The following is a 23,377-nucleotide window of genomic DNA, read 5'->3' as shown; positions in this document are numbered from 1 at the left end:
ACCAAAATAATGTACCTTTTTACTGAAGGAGCAAAGTTTAACAGGCCATAACTCCGCTTCTGGATATCGTTTGAAGTCAAATGATATATCATTGTAAAGCTTATGATATATATTTTCTAAACACAGAAGAAAACTAAATTGACCAGGGGCCGACTTTACGTGCGTTTCGATGTGGATGGTCACTTTTGGTACAAGAGCAGAGGCAATGACATGACAGATGTGATCAAATTGAAGGGTGCTGACAAAACTTGTTGCTCAGATCACCAATCACCATCATCATACTCCTCTTGAGAAGTGATGGGTCATAAAGTGAGGAGGCAATGTCTCATCAATTACCTTTTTGATCTAAATCAACTGGGCAAGTCATTTTGAAAACACTGTCGGGGCCTGGTACATGTAGGTGCATAATTTGCAGTATCAAATTGCACAGCTAAATTGCTTGAATATCTTCTACCTTGGATTGCTCTGTAACTTCTACTTAAATGTCTTACTAACTTCCTGACATAACATAATCTCTTGAAGACTGGCATTCTCTGTTAACCCTAACACTGGACCCTGCTTTTTGGGATCGGAAGTCAAAGAAGATCCGAAAAAGTCAAGGAGAAGAAGAATTTTTGACTCGGCAGCCGCCGGATCAGAACATAAGACCCCTCGCATGCCAACCGCATGATCACGGACCGGTAGCTACATCGGGTTATTGCTGCCCGCCAGCAATTCCGTGCTCATATAACACTTAGGCTGATTGCGTCATCGCATACCCTGGGATTCATGCATGCGCAGAATTTTTCATCGTAAGATTTTGTAAGATTTTTGGGTGTTAGGGTTATAGTAGGGTCTAATCTGGAAAAATACATCTTAGTTAACCCTAACACTGGACCCTGCTTTTTGGGATCGGAAGTCAAAGAAGATCCGAAAAAGTCAAGGAGAAGAAGAATTTTGACTTGGCACCCCGGGATTGAACCTATGACCCTCGCATGCCAACCGCATGATCACGGACCGGTAGCTACACGGGTTATTGCTGCCCGCCAGCAATTCCGTGCTCATATAACACTTAGGCTGATTGCGTCATCGCAGACCCTGGGATTCATGCATGCGCAGAATTTTTCATCGTAAGATTTTGTAAGATTTTTGGGTGTTAGGGTTATACAATGGGCTATACCAGTTGAAATCCATACATCACCTAATGACCTTAATCTCCCACACAGTGGGTGCAGATTTCAAATGGAGTCACCCATTCAGGTAACCCCATTTGAAATTCACACTCCCTGTGTAGAAGATTACGGTCATGTCTTCCATAGGGGGTGTGTGGATTTCAACTGGAATCGCCCAACATATATATACATACATTGTATAAATATATAAATTATGCTGTGGCATTTTACTTCATACCCTTACTAACTTACAAACTAGTAAAGCAGATCACACTGGTAGCTACTGGTGTGATCAAGGGTGAAAATAAGACCCTTTTCTACCAGGACTTTGGGAATAAAGTCCTGCTTCACCTGAAATTAGTCAGGACCAGGACTCACTTTAGTTTACAGGATTTTGCATTAGTAACAGTCAGAATTCAAAGGCTGCTCCAAATATCTGGAAAACATATTAATGTAAGTTGGGAGCTGTGTAAAGTTTGGTGGTATATAGGTGAACATTGACTTGATTATATTTTAAGCTTACTTAATTGGGTTGCCCTTGTAAGTTTGCCTGGTCAACTGGATGGGTCTTTAAGCCAAAATGGTCTACATATAATATTCAATGGCACAGTTCAATAGTCTACTTTCAACAATTCTGACATCACATTGCAGAGAAACCCCATTTTGATTCACCATTTCCTATTTCTTGGGTATCTTAATATGTATAGACCACTTGACATCACTGTTTATCAACAAAGGCGAGGGACTCGTCTATCGATATGCTTGAACGAGCCGCTACACTGTTCAATGGCTTTCTTGTACTATATGAAATGTGGCCGGCGATTTAAAATGCATGTGCCCTTAGCAAACTACGATACGTACGCACACTGCAGGGCAAAAAACAATGGAAATGACCATAATGCGCGCGCATACTGCCGGGCAATGACGTCACATGCCAAGTGGTCTATAGACTGCATGGTGATGGGTAAGATTTACAAAAATGTAGCACAAAAAGTGTAGCCTGGCGTTGTGAATTTTAATCTCTATGGGCTACAGTAAGCAACTCATGAGCCTAAAACAAGACCAGTAGCCTGCTTATTTTCACCCTTGATTGCGATAACAACATTACAATTTTCGATTCCCGTATTTATTACGTAGTGTCCATGTTTTCTATCACCTGATCAGGTTTTACAACATCTTTTCCCTCATCTTTCCTGTCTTCAACAGTTCTTGTGACACTCATGTCATCATCCGTTGGTATTGTTAGTTTCGCGTCATCCTGGGCACCTTCTACCAGTCTCTCGTTTGGGTGGTTCTCTTCAGAAGTTGCCTCCATTGTCTTGTATACAGATTCTATGCTTGTCTCTTGTGGACTTCTTTCAACTTCTTTGTGAAGTATCTCTTCAGCAATATCTTCCAATTTCGTTACCGGCGTTTCCTTACTTGTAACCATTTCTCTTGGCCTTCTCCTGATTTCTTCACTGACCTCTTTTTGGAGACTACCTCCTGAATTTTCTTTCACTTTCTTGACTGTCACTTCCTTACTCATTTCTCTTGTATTTCTCCGGGATTCATCTTTCACTTCTCTTTGCACAGTGCCTTCAGAAATTTCTTTGAATCTTTTAAATGGCGACTCTTTTCCCGATTCCCTGGGGCTTCTTCTCAGCTCTTCTTTGACATCTTTTCGGGGAGTACTATCAGAATTTTCTCTTGTTCTCTTCAATGATGGTTCTTTCCCCGATTCTCTAGGACTTCTCCTCTTCAGGTCATCCTTCACTTTTCTTGGGCGAGTTCCTTCTGGAATATCCCTCACTTTCTTAATGGGAGATGCTTTAGGTTCTTTACTTGCCTCTTTTGTTATTCTTCTCGGTTCTTCTTTAACACCAATCTGTTCAGTGTTTTCTGTGCTCCTTTTGATCTTCTTTGCTGGAGGTTCGGTGCTGGTCTCTCTAGAACTTTTCCCTCTATCGTCTTTTACTTCTTTGAGGCGACTTCCTTCTGATTGTTCTTTTCTTCTCTTAACTGACAATTCCTTACTTGACTCCCTTGTTTTTCTCCTAACCTCTTCCTTGCTCTCTTTCAGGGTTGACCCTTCAGAGTTTTCTTTCAATTTGTTCACAGATGAGTCCTTGCTCAACTCTCTTGTACTTGATCTGGCTTCATCTTTCACCCTTTTCTTGGGAGTCCTTTCTGATTTCTTACGTGTAGAATCCATCTTACGTGGAGAGTCTGTCTTGTGAGGAGAATCTGTCTTACGTGGAGATTCCGTCTTGTGTGGGGAATCTGTCCTGCGTACAGAATCTGTGGTAGTTGCTTTCCTACTTTTGCCTTCATCTTTTGCTTTTGCTGCAATATCTACTTTGGATTTCTCCTTTTCTACCTTGGATATTTTGTTGTTACATTCTACCTTGCATTTTTCTTGTACATTTACCTTGGCTTTTTCTGCCACTTCTTTGGATTTCTTTCCTAATTCAACCTTGGCTTTGTCTTTTACTTCAACCTTGGGTTTGTCTTTAACATCCACATCTATCTTGGATTTTTCTTTAACATGCACCTTGGATTTTTCTTTAACATCTACCTTGGATTTTTCTTTAACATCTACTTTGGATTTTTCTTTAACATCTACCTTGGAATTTTCTTTAACATCTGCCTTGGATTTTTCTTTAACATCTACCTTGGATTTTTCTTTAGGAACCTTGGGTTTCTCTTGAATCTCTACCTTGGGTTTGTCTCTGACTTCTACCTTGGATTTCTTTTGAACATCTCCCTTGGATTTCTCCCTCGATTCTAGCCTGGGTTTCTCTTTCCCTTCTACCTTTAATTTGTCTCTGACTTTGCCCTTGGATTTCTCTCCAACTACAATCTTAGATTTCTCTCCAACTGCTTCCTTGGATTTCTCTTTAACTACCCTGGGTTTTTCTTTAACTGACTTGGATTTTTCTAGAACTTCTACCTTGGATTTCTCTCCAGCTACCACTTTGGATTTCTCTTTAACTACCTTAGATTTCTCAGGAATTTCTACCTTGGATTTCTCTCCAACTACTATTTTGGATTTCTCTTTAATTGGTTTATCTTTAACTACCTTCGATTTCTCTTTAACTAACTTGGATTTCTCTTTAACTACCTTGGATTTCTCTTTTACAACCTTGGATTTCTCTGTGACTACCTTGGATTTCTCTCGAACATCTACCTTAGATTTCTCTAGCATTTCTACCTTGGATTTCTCTCGAACATCTACCTTAGATTTCTCTGTAACTTCTGACTTGGATTTCTCTCGAACTTCTACCTTGGATGTCTCGTTAACCTGCATCTTCGACTTGTCTCTCACTCCTGTCTTGCATTTGTCTCCTACTTTTACTTTGGATGCCTCTTTGCCATCTACCTTGAATTTCTCTTTGCCATCTACCTTGGATTTCTCTTTGCCATCTACCTTGAATTTCTCTTTGCCATCTACCTTGGATTTCTCTTTAACATCTACCTTGGATTTCTCTTGAACCTCTACCTTGGATTTCTCTTTGCCATTAACCTTAGACCTTTCTTTGCCATCTACCTTGGATTTCTCTTTACTTTCTACCTCGGATTTCTCTTTACTTTCTACCTTGGTTTTCTCTTGCACCTCAACCTTTGATTTGTCTCTGACTTCAACCCTGGGTTTCTCTGTAACTTCTATCTTTGCTTTTTCTCCAACTTCTACCTTGGATTTCTCTAGAATGTCTTCAACCTTGGGTTTGTCTTGAATATCTTCTGCCTTCGATTTCTCTTGAACTTCAACTTTAGTACCCTCTTTATTACCTTCTGTTTCTACGGAATTCAAGTCCTTATCAACTTTTCTCTCATTTGCTACCACTTCCATATTTGCATCTTCCCTCTTTACATCGCCTTGGTCCATTTCTGTTTCCATTGGTGTTTCCATAACCTCTTCAGATTTTGCATCCTGAGAATCTTTATTGTCACTCTCTTCACTCTCCATCTCCTGTTTCGTTTCTTCGGGATAATACGTCTTGAGTCGCACATGCCATGCTATGCTGGCACATGCTGACACAGTCTTAAATTGGTGGACAATATTCCGAGGGATGAAATAGATGTCGTTATCTCGAAGACGAATTCGTGCATAGCGGACACCCTCTCGCCTGAGTTGATTCAGTTTTGCATCTTCCACCCACTGCACACACTGCAAGTAAAACAGACAAAAATTGTATTATCTAATTTTTCACAGAAATAAGCCAAGAAACAAGCCATTTTGGTTAGATCAAATACTTACATTGTAATGAGCAAAACAGAACACCCCTTATTAGGCCAAAAAAAATATTGTTGTGTTGCCCTCAAGTGGAAAAATGGGAAATTTGGGTAGGACGGTCGGATTTTTTTTTTTTTTTTTTCTTCAATTTTTAAAAATGCCCTCAAATATTAAATAATGCTTCTTCAATTAGGGGACATTTGTCAATTTTGACTTTTGGATACCTGTTAGACATCAATTAAAGACTAGTCTTTCAATAAAATATTAATTTTAAGTGAACAAATCTGTAAAAATCATCATTCAAAAAAAAAAAAAAAAATTGCACCCCTGATTTAGTGATTTTTCAGGATTTAGGGTCGGACGGTTGAGGGCAACACAACAATTTTTTTTTTGGCCTTATTTGACCTAAGATCCCATGGAACAACTTCAGAATAGTGGTTGCCAATGCTAATCCTAACCCAGACTTTTGTCTCTTAGTTTAAACTTTAATCCTATTCCTAACTCAAAAACCTAACAGTGATTATATGTGATGCGATCAAGCCAAATCAGTCGGAACTCTGAAATATTGATTTTGAGATATAGCCAAACAAAGGAATTGTTTCCTTTTGTTTCCCCCTGTTTTGGGAACTCTTTAATTGCTCATATCTTTGGAACTGGTTGTTCAATTTTAATGGGGTTTTCTGCAAAATCCAGCTTTGTAAATACTTTTTACTATCCTATAGGAAACTGAAAATTTAATATTGCCGAGTTCCGACTGATTTTGCTTGATCGCATCACATATATATGTGACATGATCAATGGGAATGATTCACTTGTTGGCAATATTAAATTAGAAGTTTTTTACATCATTCTCTGGCAGTTTACGAGTTATGAGCAAATTTATCAACGGCTGAAAACAATTTAAAACAAAAGAATTTGAACGTTTTTGCCAATATCTCAAAAACAATTAGCAACATCCAACTCATTCACCTTGATCATGTCACATAGCTATCATACAGATTTCCGTTATCTGATTGGTTGAGGGCATAAACTTGCTTGATGCTCATGTGCCTGTTGGCCACGCCCACACGAAGGGCATGGTCGATCTGTGGGTACATCCATTAATTCAAACATTACGGGGCTTAGTGCTGTCAGATGACGAGAAGCTTTGCCTGGAATCTAATCATTGTCTACAACCATGACACCTGGTATATATTATTGACTGCTTTATATTCAGGACACCAGTGTTCGAAATTTTGGTTGTCCGTTCGCCCGGGACAACCAAAACATGCACCTGACAACCGAAAATAATGCTCTAGTTGTCCGGTGGACAACCAAAGATCTACAGCCAAAAGTCACTTTTTCAGCATGTTAGTTTGCTCAAACCTGACACAACTGATGAATTGTTAAATATTTAAGAGTAATTGTTCATAAATTGACTACACTCACTCCACTTTATTGGTCACATGTAGTTGTTTCAGATTGTGGCAGCTTATGGACAACCAAAAACTTTGGTGGACAACCAGAAATTACAAACTGGTTGTCCGTGGGACAACCCCTTTTATTTTCTTAATTCAACAATGCACGACACAGATAAATTGTAGCCCTTGATAATTTCAAAACCATATGACCCAAGATGCTAGCATAGTCTTGAGATCATCGCGGGCCTATAATTTTAACCATGCCCCTCATGGCAGTCAAATGTGTATATCATAATTGTTATCTCTTGTGGGTGAGGGCAGTTATTCTGAAAGCCATCAAGAGTTTTTTGTTAGTGAAAGTATCGGTGGGATACTGTATGTAGATAGAGCACCTGTCGATCTATAAATTGAGATACATGTAATCATCATTGATATGTTCTTACCTGTGAGACAGGTGGTTCATGGAGGTCAAGTTGTAAACCCTGCACTACATCAAAAAAGTTGCGTGCGTCAAACGCTATCACATCTTTCACATCACGGTACATACATGTACCTCTGTTGAGGAAAAAGAAGAGAAAAAGATATGTACGGGCATCCTTCAAATCAATGTTCAATGGCACATAGACATGTATCCATTCATGTAGCTGCTATATGTACATGATTTGCATGTAATAATATTCACTATGTAGCGATGTACACATTGCATTCCTACACAAGTGCATGCAATCATACACACAGCAACTAATGGACATGTACGTCTTCCTGCTGCTGGATATACATCTCTTTGCCGAACATGGCGGTGATAATCCACTAGTCCAGCAATATGGATTCAAACAGATTGACCACGCACCCTATTCTCCTGGAGAAGGAACTTGGTGGTCGCCATTTTCTGTCAGATGATGTGGCCCACTTCCTGGAGGTCCAAGATCCCATCTTCTATACACAAGGGATCTGATTGTTGAAAAATGTATGATTTCCTAAAAATTCTGCCTTAGGCCACAAACTTATCAATCACCCCTAGTATCATGAGCAATTTGTTACTTATTAGCAAAATCTGGCCTTGTTACACTCAAGGAAATTATTTTCGTAACACAATAATTTGTTTTGAGATGAAAAAAGTGAACTATTTATCACTTTTTTTAGATTTTGTAGGCAAAAACTGTTTTTGCCAAGCAGCAAAAAACATGTTTTTTCCAACCTGCGGAGTTATATAAGTGATCCACCAGTGGAGCTCCTGCGCCCCTCCGCAGAACTTCCAGTAGCTGATGTTCTGCGCTCGGGGTGCAGAGAATCCACTGTTGGAGTTGCTGCACTTGGTAGCAAAATTATGTTCTTGTTGTATATAGTTGATCATTGCTGCGCCGGGGAGTAGAGAATCCACAGTCATGAGTTACTGCTCAAGCGCAGTTTTTTATAGTAGCGGTACATTTTTTCCAATCGCAGCAACTCCAACAGTGGATTCTCTGCACCCAAGAGCAGGAATGATCCCCAGCACAGAGCATCCACTAACAAAAGTTTTGCAGAGAGGCGCAAGAGCTCAACTGGTGGATCTGACTGGATCACAAACATTTGTAGTATTTTTTGTGTACATACATGACCTGCGGCAAACACCTGCAAACCCTAACTGCATTTTACTATGTGATTCGTCCAAGTGAAAAGTCAAGTGAAAATTCAAACTTACAGTTGTGAATCATCTGTACCATGAACAGCCTTGAGAATAGCTCCCGCCGCTGTGGTGTGCCTATCAAATCCTTGTCCTACATGGTCTGCATGGAATCGTGTCCTGTCTTCTACTAACACTTCACGAGGTTCCGATGCACGAGGAAGATATTGAAGATTTCTCAGCTCATTTAAGCCCGATCTGTAACAAATTATGATGCATATACATGTACCGTACTGACGCGAGTATAGTCCCACCCCGTTTTTGGGTGAACATTTTTCAAAACTGGGGGTGGGACTATACCAATTAAAAAAAAAAAAAAATTAAAGTTTTTTATTTTTTCGGTTTTGTAGTGTCCCTGGACCTAGACCTAAATGCTAGGATCATTCATGGTTGACCTAAAAAAAAAAAAAAAAAAAAAAAAAAAATTTCAAGATGTTTTGTATTTTTAATATGAAAATTGATAATTTGTATTCATGTCATAGTCTATTAATGATTTCAAAATGCATTGAATTTGAATGCATTTTGAAATCATTAATAGAGTATGACATGAATACCAAGTATCAATTTTCATATTAAAAATACAAAACATCTTGAATTTTTTTTTTTTTTTTTTTAGGTCAACCATGAATGATCCTAGCATTTAGGTTCTAGGTCCTGGGTTTACTCAAAGTCGAAAAATAAATAACTTAAAAAAAAAAAAAAATCTTTTTTAATTTCTGAACTTTTTCGAAAATTTGGGGGTGGGACTTTACTCGAAGGTGGGACTATACTCGCGTCAGTACGGTACATGTGGTGAAGTAAAAAGCAAACCCTGCATCCAAATAATCACATGTCCTGCTCTACGTACATGTACATGTATAAGGAGTATTGCCTGCAAAATGAATGGCACTATTTGGAAAGCACATGCTCTACATGTATTAACCCTAATGCCCGAAGGGATTTTTGATGACTGGAAGGGAATAGATGTGATATTATGCAAATTGTGACTTCAGAATATCAGAAAAATACATGGAACTATGCAGGGTTTAATTCCGGTTTAAAGCATTTTGCTGAAGGGGTATATTCCACATTTTTTGTACGGTACCCTTTCAATTGAGCATTTTTCATCTGCAAGGGTATAAAACATTGCCTAGAAGGTATTTTTATTTTAACAATGTGTGTCTCAACATAGACCCTAGAATGTCACTGAATTGTTGGTCAATTTTTATTCGCCAGGACGCTCAAGAATCTAAAAAGTGTGTGGGGGATGGGAGGGGGTACAGACCAAAAATTTTCGCTGGTAAAAACTATTTGCTACTGACTCCTGCCCCAATTGCTCTAAGGCCATAACCCCATGGTTCATTCTCATAATAAGGCCAAACAAATAAATTGTGGTGTTGCCCTTTTTTTCCCCTTTTGAATGAAGATTTTTACAGATATGTAGGAAAAAATAAATGTTTTTCACTTAAAATTTAAGTTTTGAAAGACTAGTCTTAAACTGATTATCTAACAAGTATCCAGTAGTCAAAATTCCATAAATATGAAGAAGCATTATTTAATATTTGTAGGGATTTTTAAAAACTGTAGATTTAAGAAGAAAAAAAAGAAAAAGAAAAGAAAATTGACCGACCGCCCCAACTTTCCCATTTTTTTCCCACTTGAGGGCAACACAATCAATTAATTTTTTTGGTCTATAATAAGGGTATATTTTCATCGCCTATCACTACTAGATAAAAATATCGGGTTTTTCAATATCAAATTGAATATACGTGTATACATATGAACTTGCACATTTTCAAGATTTTGTATGTGTTGGGCTTTTCACTTTGCATTTTAAGGGATCACGTGAACGTGTAAATATACACATGATTTGTGCGATAAAGTAAACCCAGGAACAATGTAGAAATGCCCAAATGAATGTAATTTTGTTCTTACCTTCTCTTTGACTTCGCAGGTGACTTGGGTAGATCAGCTGTTGGAACCATCTGCTCCCCTGGTCGCACCCACAAAATAGGCCCATCATTGCTCTCTTTCCTCGACTCCACTTCAACACTGGATATCTTACCCCAAGGCATAGAATATTTTAAGAATGGATTCAACTCCAAGAGATCCAAAAAGTCCTCAAAGAAATCACCAACTTCTTCATTGACTGTACCTACTAAACTAAGCTGAAGCAGAGGCCCTGTACGGAAAGTCCCGTTACAGTATGTTCGTGCCACATCTTGCTGGAATTGCGGCATCGTCGTGGTGACTATGTCCGATTTTCCCAGAGGCTGCGTTTTCACGATGGTACTGGGGTGTTTGATTGCAAAATAATCGATAAAATCTGGTAAATACGCAGCGGAACCATGCACAATACCCATCACATGGTCAGCTACACCTGGGCTGCTCTCGCCGTACACAATCTGAAAGTAGTAGTTGACAAATCGTTCAAGCGCTTCACCTTTCAGATAGGCAATCTCATCTGAATACACATGCACAACGGAAGCGCCGCCGTTGGCTTGCTTCTCAATGTGGATAAGTCTATCAAACTCACACGCCGAGTCTGCTCTTGTCCAACTATCTTTTTGTTTGATCATGTGATCGGCATCAGAACCTGAGAGATGAGGTTGTTTTTGTGCAGGTGCGATGATGGGTACTTCTTGACAGTTAGCCAAGTTATCACCACTTCCATTAGTAACAACTGGTGGTGATATTGCTTTATCACCTAATCGACTTTCTACAGGTGGTGATACTGCTTTACTATCACCTAATCGACTTTCTACTGGTGGTGATATTGTTTTACTATCACCTAATCGACTTTCCACAGGTGGTGATATTGTTTTACTATCACCTAATCGATTTTCTACTGGTGGTGATATTGCTTTACTATCACCTAATCGATTTTCTACTGGCGGTGATATTGCTTTACCATCACCTAATCGATTTTCCCCATTGGCATTATCAGTCCGAGCAGTTTGCCCTTGATGAAGTAGTTGATTGCTTCTTGCATCGTCAGTTTGTGCTGATAAGTTGACATCTTTATTACTGACAACATCAGCTGTTTCATTTACAATCTTTGGTTTATGATGATGATGACGACTATGCTCTCTGTCCCTATGCCTCTCCTTGTGATGGTGGTGATGATGATGATGGTGGTGCTTGTGCTTTTTTGGTTTCACCCTTAACAGATCTTCCTTCCGTATATGAATTTTCAATCCCGGACTACCATCTTTCTTCACAATTCTCGACTCCAACCTGCTGCTCTTCAAAAGGCTGGAATTGCCGTTCTTGATCAGACTCTCTTGAAGAAGTTCCCTCTTTGCTGCTGGTGGGGGTGGTGGTGGTGATAATGCTGATACAATATTTGCGGGAGGTATTGCTGTAGTTGTCACGGGCAGCTGCTGATTTACAGCTACTGATGCTGTTGTTGATGTGCCTGTGGTTTGATTTGAAGATGATACTGTTGGTGGACTTTCCCTGTGTGTTTGTGAACTTTGCCTGAGGGGATTGTCTTGATTATTAACTGATAGAGGTGGTGGTTTGGTGTTTGTTGGAGACAATGCCTGTGCCTGCTCTGCCATTGGTATTGACATTGACAATGGCTTTAAAGTGACCTCCACTCGGCTGGATGGTTGACTTCTTTTATCCAGGCAATCTGGACCTGGAAAAAATAAAGCAAAAGTATCAAATTATGTGTATTTTGCAAATTGCCAATTTAAATTTAAAAGTCATGCATGAATGGAATGTAAGGCTCTTCACAATCAATTCTTAGTTTACTGTTAACCGCCTGCGCCCACGTCCAAAATTGAAAATTGCAAAATATTTAATTATTTTATTTATATTTTGCATTTTGTCCTTTAAAATTGCTTGACTTTTACTTGCTACTTTCTAACATGAATCATATCAACAATAATGATGAAAAAATAAACAAACAGCATAACTGCACCTTATACTACAAATGTATGTGTAAAAGTAAGCATAGTAATAAAATAATTAAATGCCGGCTCCAGTCAAAACGGGTTGATAATTGGTTGTGATAACTAATACTAAATAAAGAAAATAATAGATAATTAATAATTAAAAGTCACCTCGTCCTATTTTTAAAATCTTGAACAGTAAACTCGTAATCAATTGTGAAGGGCCTAACCAATCACATCAAAAGATGATATGGATGAAATCATGTATGACAAAATAAAGAACATAGAAAGAAATCATGACTTAAAGTCTGAATGCCTTGACCAATTTTAACAACTGATAACTCAAAAATAAAATTGATAAAATTATGCTTTTAACATGAAAAGTATTATTTCGAAGTCCACACTTTTGATGTGACTGTTTTTAATTACAAGGGCTGTTAGGCCAAAAAAACATGTTTGTTTCCTGTGTTTGTTTCCTGTAGCAGGTCTAAAAAGTCAAATGCGAAATGCGTTTTTTTATTTTTATTATCTTTTTTAAATCCACGCCTTGAAATGAAAAAAAACACACCTTTTTTACCGCAAATTGGAATGGGAATTTACAGTGGGTCTCTCCCCGTACAATATTGACTGGGACTCCCCCAAGGTTTTAGCCAAGGATGATTTTGAGTGTACCCGCTTAGTGCGGGAGGCCCTCCAGATCAAGAAGAAAACACCCTAACTAAATCGTGATCAAGGACTGGAATTGCCAACCCTCTACAACGCCCTCATTCGACCAAAAGTCGCCAATGATCAACAAAAGAGCAAGTCCATCACAGCATCCCAGGACTTCTTCTGATGAAGATGTGTGTCACACATCGAAAATTCAAGGTTAGTTGGACTTGGATTTTTGTGCTGAAAGTCAGTTTAAACTTTTAGAAATTATTTTGAAGCATTAATTTTTTTTTGTGCCCAAAATGGTGCCATGGATGCAATTCATAAAAGTAAACATTTGATAAAAGGTGAGGCTGCCTCTTTTTGTTATTCAATTCTAAAGGGGCTCATCAGTAAAGTTACTTCCTGTTTTATAGTTGAGAACAATGATACTTGTAATACATTGCTCATAGGCTTAGGAAGATTTTCAACATGGGGGGGGCTGAAACTTGGAAAAAAAATGTGTGGGCCATACTGGGGGGTGCGGGATGGGGGTTTCCCCCCTCGCAGTCAGAAAATTTTGTCAAATATAGGTCACAAAGACCCACTTTCCTCTATTTTATCACAATTTTTAACTTCACCTAGGATTATTGGGGGGACTGAAAGGTATTCCAGCCCGCACCGAAATTATTGAGGGGCTGAGCCCCCCCCAACCCCGGTTCCTAAGCCTATGTTGCTTGTTTGCAATGATGCATTTTAATACAAAAACGAAACAGTCTCAGATACACCATATGGTCATGTGTCATATGGTGGGGCACATTTGCGTTACAAGCACTGATTTTGATCATTTGTCTTCCTTTTCACTTAAGGGGGTACTACACCCATTGATTTTTTTTTGCATTTTTTTGCATTTTGTGAAGAAATTACACAAAAAATTGGACAAAGTGGTATGCAAAATGAAGGGGCAAATCTTCTCGTTTTATTGGTGGTAGGGTGGTCACATGAAAATTTCAAACCCACCCCTGGAATTACTTTTTCTGTCAGGATTGTTCCTTCTGCAAAATGATTTAAAAAAGCTTTTGAATCAACTCAATCGTACAATCCATTGCGAAGATACAGTCTTTTAAAGATTCACAAAATTGGCCATTTTTACCCCATTTTTAGGAAAATCCTGATTTTGTCATAAATTTGCATATTCATGAAGCGATAATTGTGGGAATAAAGCCAAAGAGGGCATGAGATGTATTGTTTTTGTTTATTTAATGTTCATTTATGCAAATATTAAAAATCCAGGGTCATAATTGCTATATTTGCTTCTTTACAACATTTTTAAAATGGCTGAAATCACAAAAATAACTCTTTTGCCAGGACTTTTAAGGTAAATATGTGTGATTTTCACCATTGAGGCGCTTATTATGTGCCAATTATGACCTTCAAAGGCCTGTATTTCCTAAACTACACAACCAAATTGTCTGATTTTTGCACAGGATTTTGCTCTGAGGGTCTAGATTGTAAAACTGAATATAGCATAATTGTACATCTTTGGGAAAATAGTTTTATTTGATGACAACAATTTATTTTGCGCATAACTTTTTTATGCGTGACTGTACAAAAATGCTATATTCACCTTCATTACGAGCAGAAAATTTTCTATCTAATTAGGTAGTCGGGTTTGCACAGAAGTTACTAGGAGTCAAATTATATGGAATTCAAAATGCCCAAATGTTTTCCAACTGCTGCAGAATCTGTTACAATTTCCACCATACATTTGTGTATGTAGGCAGGGGTACACACAATAGCTAGCATTGTGGCCACCCTATTGGTGGCATCGGTATCAACGTAGCTTACATGCTTTTAAAAGTAGAAGCCAAAAGGTGGTAAATCACTGATGATTTAAATTCACTTCATTTTGGAAAGCTTACTATCAACGGATTTCGTTAAAATTTTGGATATGTGTTGCTAACACGTTAGGGAAATAAAGTTGATATGTAAAATGGGAATAAGTGGTTCCTGATTTCTTTTATGACTTCATGAACTTGGTGCTCCACAACTATCAAAAAGGAACTGGTTAAAATGCTTCTATTTTCAATGTTGAGCTATATTTTGTATTTTTAACTTGCGACATTATTTCACTGAAACATAATTAAGCCCCAGGTAACAGGTTACCACAACCATACTGCAGCAATGTTGAAAAAAATTGTATTTCTTGTCACCTATACCACCATATTGGGTAGTTTTCCGTAAGCTTAACTTTTGTGATTTTGGTAACTATTTTATATTTATTTGTGAAATCCACCTCAACTAGGCATTCTAAATTGTACTCACCATTTACATCCCAAGGTATATTAGTATATCCACCTTGCACTTCTCGATATATATCCAGTTAAAGACAGAATATCAAAATTATTCCTCATTATGATATCACAGACTCTTACATGTGTATTCAAAATTGATGCTTAAATTTGACCTGAAGTCCTGAACCAATTGACCTATAACCTGACATACGGTGACCTAATAGCCTTTTCTTCTCCTAACAACACATTATATAATTAAATTGACTAATAACTATTCATCCATTGTGTAAGTGTTTATTTAATTTATTCAGTGTTATATATTTTGCATGCACCACTATAGATTTTCTATAGAGAGTATAACAAAGGATTTAATGTATTCTATTCATGTACCCTACTTGAACATGTTGAAAAGAATAAATTATAGTTTGTTATGAAACACAGATCTGAGTTACTAGGATACACAGTAAACAAAAAATATATCCTATAGGCTAAAATGAATGTGTAAAATCATTTTTTTTCTCCTTTTTTTCATTTCACATGATCCGTGCATATATCGCCTAGCTATAAATGAAAAAATATTTTTTTAGACCAATCAAACCGATATATGGGTGTAGTATGCCCTTAAATTGTTATCTAAAACTATACATCTCACAGTACACCAACAAAACTATACATGTTTGGAAAGCTTATGTTCCAAGGAAACCAACAATGCAAAAATGAAGTTGGTATACAGGGTGCGTAAGAAAATATATAGGGTGATATCATGAAAAAAATTAATTTTACTAGTAAATTCATAATTTATTGCATTTGCTACTGATACATGTATGGAATACCTCAAATGTAATCTAATTTTGTGGCAGGCAACAATATGAGCTTGAATAAATATACTTTTGCTATGTTATGAATGACCAAAGTGGTGATACAGGGTGTGAAAATATACATAACTTCACGCACAAAATGTTGATTACATTTTTAATATAAACGGTTCCAAAAAGTAAGTCCCCCCTAAGAATTTTTGGTATAATCCAAAACGGCTTGATCAATTCTCTTGTTTTTAAGTTTGGAGGGAGCACACCACTAAATCAATGCGCCATTTGTGCAACCCTACTGAGTTCCGGTAAAAAACAGAAAGTTTTTGAGGTATTATGGGCTGCTCTTTGGACTAATAATCAGAACGAGTAGCGAATTGTAGCTTAAATGAAAATGTAAAGCCTGTGCATGAATTTGAAACACCAAGAGAATTGGAATTCAATGCAAATATGTGACCCCTCGGCACAACTGAGCCCTGAAGTCGCCAATCATCATTTTTGAGATATTCAACCCAAATATTCTGCTTGAAATTAGCTTTAAAATTATGTACATATCATGTCTATAGTACTTGACATTTAAGTAGTGAAAAATCAATAAAACAGTCAATAAATCCTTTGTTTCCTATTGTTTATTGTTAAGTTCGATGGAGCATATCTCAATAGTGGCACTGGCGACATCCGGGCTCAGTTGTGCAGAGGGGTCACATATAGGAGAGTAAGCAAAAATGGTCAAAATGTTGAAAATGTGCCTATTTTCGGAATCCACCATATAACTTTGAAAGGGCATTTCTCTTGATGTGGATGTCACAGAGCACTTAAATTTTGAGTGTTTTACTCAAAACATTTTATGTTTCAAGAAAAAGAAAAAAGAATTCAATTTTATGAACATCAGAAAACCCTTCGAAGGGCCTAGGAGTAAAATCGTGCTTTTCAGAGATTCAGCCAAAATTGAAGTCGGCTTTCGATTAAATTGCAGTTTTTTTCTTTTTAAAATAGATAGTTTTTATGTTAGTGAATATATTTAATGAGTTTTAGATGCAAGTCGCACTACGATTATTCCCTCAGAGGCCTTCAAAGTTCAAGAAATTGCCACAATTTGTGTGAAAACGAGACTTCTAGGATTTGAAGCAATGTGGGCTTAAGGTGAAAAATCGGTGTGTGCCTTTTAAAGCTACCAAGTCTTGGTTTTTGTATGGGCGGGGGGTGATTGTTATAAAATCATTAACAGTAGACCCTTGCAATTGTGAAACGTAATTTACTCTCATTTAAAACCGAATTTTATCAGATACACGGTCAAAAACTATCTAGAGAATTGGAATTCAATGCAAATATAGGAGAGTAAGCAAGAATGGTCAAATTGTTGAAAATCTGCCTATTTTCAGAATCCACCATATAACTTTGAAAGGGAATTTCTCTTGATGTGGATGTCACAGAGCACTTAAATTTTGAGTGTTTTACTCAAACCATTTTATGTTTCAAGAAAAAGAAAAAAGAATTCAATTTTATGAACATCAGAAAACCCTTGAAGGGAGTACACCACTAAATCAATGCGCCATTTGTGCAAGTAAGTGCAACCCTACTGAGTTCCGGTAAAATACAGAAAGTTTTTGAGGTATTATGGGCTGCGCTTTGGACTAATAATCAGAACGAGTAGCGAATTGTAGCTTAAATGAAAGTGTAAAGCCTGTGCATGAATTTGAATCACCAAAAAGTCACATTTTTATAATTATCGAGAAAATAGGTCCGTGTATTAAAAATTGGGCAGAAACAGGTTTGCAGTCTTGAGAGCATGTCAAAAGACTACCCATACATTGAAACATATGTTAAATTTTCATCGATTTGCAATTGACTGGTTATCATTATCTACACCCCTCGATAAATTTGTGTCTATTTTTGCATTTTTCTCAAAAACTAATAACATACTGGTAACAAAAGTTATGTATATTATAGGGGCAAGGAATCCAATTACTACACTGGAATTTCAGTGACCCAAGACAAGCGGTTAGTTATTTATGATAAGAAATAAGGTACCGCTAGGATGTACCTCATTTCCTATCATATATACTGAACCGCTTGTTGTAAGTCACTGAAATTTCAGTGTAGTAATTGGAATCCTTGCCCCAATAATATACATAACTTTTGTTAGCAGTGTATTATTATGGTCGCGTTTTGAGCTCGCCTCCCAGAAAGGGTGGTGCTGTTACGCTTTTTGGCATCAAGCTGTTGTAATTCTTTCTTTTTTAAAAAACTACACAAGCTATCCCAACATATTTGGTATCATTTCAAAGCTGTATTAATATGCCAAATGCCTGCAAAGTGGCATTGGTCTAGCTTATACTGAAGTGGAGATATAGCTATTTGAAGTTTGACGACCAGGGGTGGTGCAGGAAGCGGCGCCACAGGAAGCGGCGCCGCCTGTACAAACTCAATAGGGAAATTTTATTTTAAGCCCTCAAATATGAAATTTGAAATTTTTTGATATTAATTTGTGGTGCATTACCTCTTTTTGGGTATAAAAATAAGCTTACATTAATTACTCTTCTTCAAGATTCACTGTTTTAGCCTTACTGTAGGTCAGATTAAAGGTCTTTAATTCAAGATGCATCACATGACCTTATGCGTGTCTCCTATCTTTTACACACAATTTTGCAAAACACTAACATTTTGATTACGGCGACATATAAGCTCAGATAAATTGCCACATATCTTCAGAGGTATTCATCCTAGAGAAGCAAAAGTATACCTTTTTTTAAAGCTGTTGAACCAGAGAATTCAAATATGCTAATCAAATTGGTATAGGATGTAATCTAAATAAGTATCAGTACATAGTAGTTCATTAATATTAAGCAAAATTCTAGTTCATTTTTCAACAAATTTTGATTGCTCGGATTTAAATGTTTAGAATCATAAACCTCAAACAATTGTATTTTGCTGTAAGGGTCCACCCCTGGACTGCAAGAAAATAGCATTACAACTGATGTAGGGTCACCACAGAAAAATACAAGACATGAAAACCTTGTATACCTTGAAACACAAAATGTTACCCATTTTTGTGTATGTAACTTAAGCACCTTATACCTGGTGTTCATTTTGAGTTCATATTTGAATTCCCTGAGAAATTTCTTACAAGAAAATGTATACTTTTACTATGCTAGGGGGTATACTTCAGAAATATGAATAATGAAAGCAAAATTCATGGCGTGAAAACCAAAATCGCCATGTAACGCAAAAGGAGGCGAGTATAAAACACATGACCTATTATTTTTTTGATAAAAATGCAAAAATAGTCACAAATTTACCACAGGGGTGTAGTACCCCCTTAAATTTCTCAAAAAGCGCAGAAAAGGCCTCAAAACGAGCAAAGAAAACTGGTGTTTCTACACATATTTCAATGGGGCGATTATTTAGTGGTGTGCGCCCTGGAACATAGGCTGATTAGTTATGCATCAAGTGAACGGTGTTTTCTTGTTCTGTTATCATATATATCATCTTCACTGAGAAATACAGCCATTTATAACATTTTCGCCAAAAAAAAAGCTGCACTTTTCTACATAGGCTTTTTATGCGTGACTTTTGGTTTCAGACCTCTTTCACTTGAATAAAATTAATCAAAAAGGAATGTTTCTATATTTTTCTTTGTTTTTTATTAAAATAACTTAAGGTAAGATGTTCATGAATTAATTTTTACACTTATCAAACATGTTTTATGGTTCAGTGAGTAATCATAGAGCCATTTATGAAATTTTATTCAGCAACAAAAGTTGCACTTTTCTCAATTGGCTTTTTGTAATATGCATTAAAATGAGTAAATTTAACAAGTTTTTCATTCTAATTTAAATTTATTGGGAAGGAACAACTGTTACTTCAATGATAAATCTTGTGTTCATTGATTAATTTATCCAATGGACCAACAGATTCCTGGTTAGATCTTTTATGCTGGCCCTATACACTTGTTTCATTGGTTTAATGGTTCAAAAACATTTATATGGATGACCTTTATCAAGACTCAACTTGTTACAAGCGGACAAGTGAGGGACCACATCACCTTAAAGGACTTTGCAGCAAATCCTGCAGCATGCGGGGAACCAGCTTGACCAACAGCAGAGAAGAACGATGCTTGGAAGCCATCTCAAATGAAGGAAGGCCTATTCATTATTGAAAGACATTAATTAATAAGCTGCAGGAAGGGGTATGAACGTTTGGACAGTATTTATTGTGGGACATTAGAGCACATCAGACATATCGAAATCGAATGGTATTCTGAATACAAAGAATGTCCTTCTGATATCAAATAATTTTGATTTTTTAAAATTCACAATGTACATTAAAAAACACATTTTATGGCAAATAATTAAAAATTGATATTTTTGATATTTTAAAACAGTACTCGAAGTAAATTTTATAAATCTGATGATTTATACTTAAAGTGTACAAATGTATGTGGGATGAAAATTTTGACCTTTTGTATTGAACATATGGATTTTTTTCCAAAAACACCAAAAAAAATTAGGTCTTTTTCGGAAAAAAATCCATATCTTCAATATGAGAGGTCAAAATTTTCAATTGATCGTCGGCTTTTCCTCCCAGCTACATATACTTTTTAAAGAATATATCATTAGATTTATAAAATTTACTTCGAGGACTGTTATTATATCAAAAATGTGAAAAATATCAAATTTTAATAATTTGTCATAAAATTTGTATTATATTCGTGAATTTCAAAAATGAAAATTATTTGATATCAGAAAGACATTCTTCGTATTCAGAATGCAATTCGATATGTCTGATGTGCTCTCATGTCCCACAAAAAATACTGTCGAAAAGGCTCAAAACGCTCATTCCAGATCCCTTAAAGGGGGGAATTGTCAAACACAAATTCAAGCATAAAAAGCCTATGTAGAAAAATGCAACTTTTTTTGGCCGAAAATATCGTAAATGACTGCATTTTGCAATGAAGATGATAAAAAGTAGCAACAAAAAACCGCTCACTTGATGCATAACTAATCAGCCTATGTTCCAAACTTTAAAACAAGAGAATTGATCAAGCCATTTTTGGATTATACTAAAATGTCTTAGGGGGGGGGGACTTACTTTTTTGGAACTGTTTATTTTCTTTAGAGTGTATCCTACATTTATTTTAACTGCATATTTGAATTCCTGGGGTAAAAAGCTTTCCAAAAATGTATACATTTCCTATCTTAGGGTGTATAATTCTCAAGATACAATTGAAAGCCAAAACATATGTTGTGACTGAAAATCTTGACATTTGTGTGTAACTGTAAGTGAATAGGAAAAATTGAGGTTCTTGTGACTTGCGGTTCTCAGTGAATACTTGTAAACACGATTTAGATCAAATTAATAGTTGAATAAGAATTATGAATGATCAAGCTTTCATTTGAGGTATGATTTGCAAGTATAGCACACAATTTGACAATGATATAATTTAAAATTCAAAAAGATGCCATGTCTCTCATAGAGAATGCACATACTACTCCACCGCTTATATATCGTCCACCGCTTATCCACCAGGTTTATCTTCGTTAAACATTTTGGTATTTTTCACTAATTAAACAAATTGGCATGAATTCCAAATTGAGAAACATGTATTTGAAAATTAGAATAATCAGGCTGTATAATGAGCCCAAACTTGATGCAATTGGACCAAGAATAGCCCTGTGACAACAAGTTTTAGAAAGAGGAGAGAAAAATGTAACATCACCAGGTATTTTGGGGTCCCACCATAAGACACATGACCATATACATGTATACACATGTAGTTAGAGGAAAGTATTTGTAAGTTTGTTTGGATAAAGGTGACAGTGCATCTACTATCTTGGGTTCTTTTTTCCCCCAATTTATATCGAAGTTAAAACAAAATGAAAAATATCAAGAAATTAAACGGAAGTGCATACACCCACCCCTCTCCATACACGCCACCACCACAAAGTTCGCACCAACATCACCAAAACATGCTCTCCAAATAATGTAGCTTTTAAAATATACTCACCACTAAGAAACTCTAAAAATATGCAGTATGCAGGTATATGCAAAACAAACCTGGCATACCCATTACAAAATGACACCAATTTTTAATTTTCATCTGTAAAAAAGATGATTAGTTTCACGGCACAAACTTCTAATTTTATATGGTTAAATTGTGTGCAAGTTACTTTCACTTTGTGCAGGTAGATTTTCTATGTTATACCTGCACAAATGCAAGGACCTTTTTTCTGGTAAATCGAACACTGCATGTTTATTAAATACCGACCGGTAAAAGTTTTATGCAAAGTAATATCCAATTCTCGATCATGAGAGCCAACTTGGGCATGCTCAAGATGTTTTCGTCCAGCATACAATACAAAGACCATGCTACTTAAGTTACGACGCAACACCAGGGCTGTCAACTTTTTGGAATTGCTTGGCGTGAGACAGGCGTACCAGGATTTTACACCCATCGTATGTGTGAGTTACGGCTTTTCACAATCCTTTATATACCGGCTCCATACATTCGATGTATGTACCGGGATTTGCCGACTCCAATGTTCATTTTGTACCATGAATATTTGAGCCACGGCGCTCGGGAATGTGAAAAGCAGGGGGGGTAGGAGCAACAAATTATTCATGACGATGCGTGAGATTTTACTCATTTACCAGCTTTTTGCATGAGATTTACAACCTACATGTACAATGTAGGCGTGAGATTATACTACCTTGGCGTGAGACCGTGAGAAACTGACCCAATGCGTGAGACTCACGGCCAATGCGTGAGAGTTGACAGCCCTGCGCAACACAGCTTTGACTTAATTGACCAATAATGGACATGGTTCAAATACAGTCGTCACTAGGCATGTAGGGAAGGTAGGTTTGGTGATGTAGTACATCATTACATGTAGATCATGTACATCAATGTAGATCATCTACATGTAGATGGCACGTTGCTAGCCTTATGCCTTATTCCACAATTTGCAGAAGGTACATGTATATCCTTTCATCATGCTCATGATTGAGAATTAGATATTTTGCTAGGGCCTAGGCTATAATTAACTATTTTATAAATATAAAATACAATGACTGTCAAGTGTCAATCATGCATGCATGAAATGATTTTTTTTAAATCAATATCACATGCATGCGCACATTGTCATTGACATTGATTGTCATGATTGTGACATTGTTGACAAGCATGACAGTTGGCTTTACCTGTAGTCAAGTTGGCAAATATGTTATCATTTTCTCCACGACTGCCACTTATTGAGCGAATTCTTGGCGGCCTTACAGGGAAGGGAAAGATCCGAGTCACTTGTACTGGAATTATATCGCTGCCTGTAATCCCCAT

General features: G+C 36.9%; 1 protein-coding gene across 1 annotated transcript; it reads right to left on the bottom strand.

Moving 5' to 3' along the window:
• Window positions 1–977: 977 nt before the first annotated feature.
• LOC140159622 (uncharacterized) lies at window positions 978–23,377 on the bottom strand. Its single transcript, XM_072183117.1, has 6 exons — window positions 23,242–23,377; window positions 10,345–12,052; window positions 8,449–8,628; window positions 7,211–7,322; window positions 4,585–5,301; window positions 978–4,512 (listed from the first exon to the last, which is right to left on the bottom strand). The coding sequence occupies exons 1-6, from the start codon at window positions 23,375–23,377 to the stop codon at window positions 2,281–2,283; spliced, it is 5,085 nt and encodes a 1,694-aa protein (XP_072039218.1). The 3' UTR covers window positions 978–2,280.

The sequence above is a fragment of the Amphiura filiformis genome, chromosome 8 (genome assembly GCF_039555335.1).
Source record: "Amphiura filiformis chromosome 8, Afil_fr2py, whole genome shotgun sequence".
In the NCBI taxonomy this organism is placed as follows: domain Eukaryota; kingdom Metazoa; phylum Echinodermata; class Ophiuroidea; order Amphilepidida; family Amphiuridae; genus Amphiura; species Amphiura filiformis.
The sequence above is the reverse complement of the archived record's forward strand: the minus strand, read 5'-3'. Positions and strand labels throughout refer to the sequence as shown.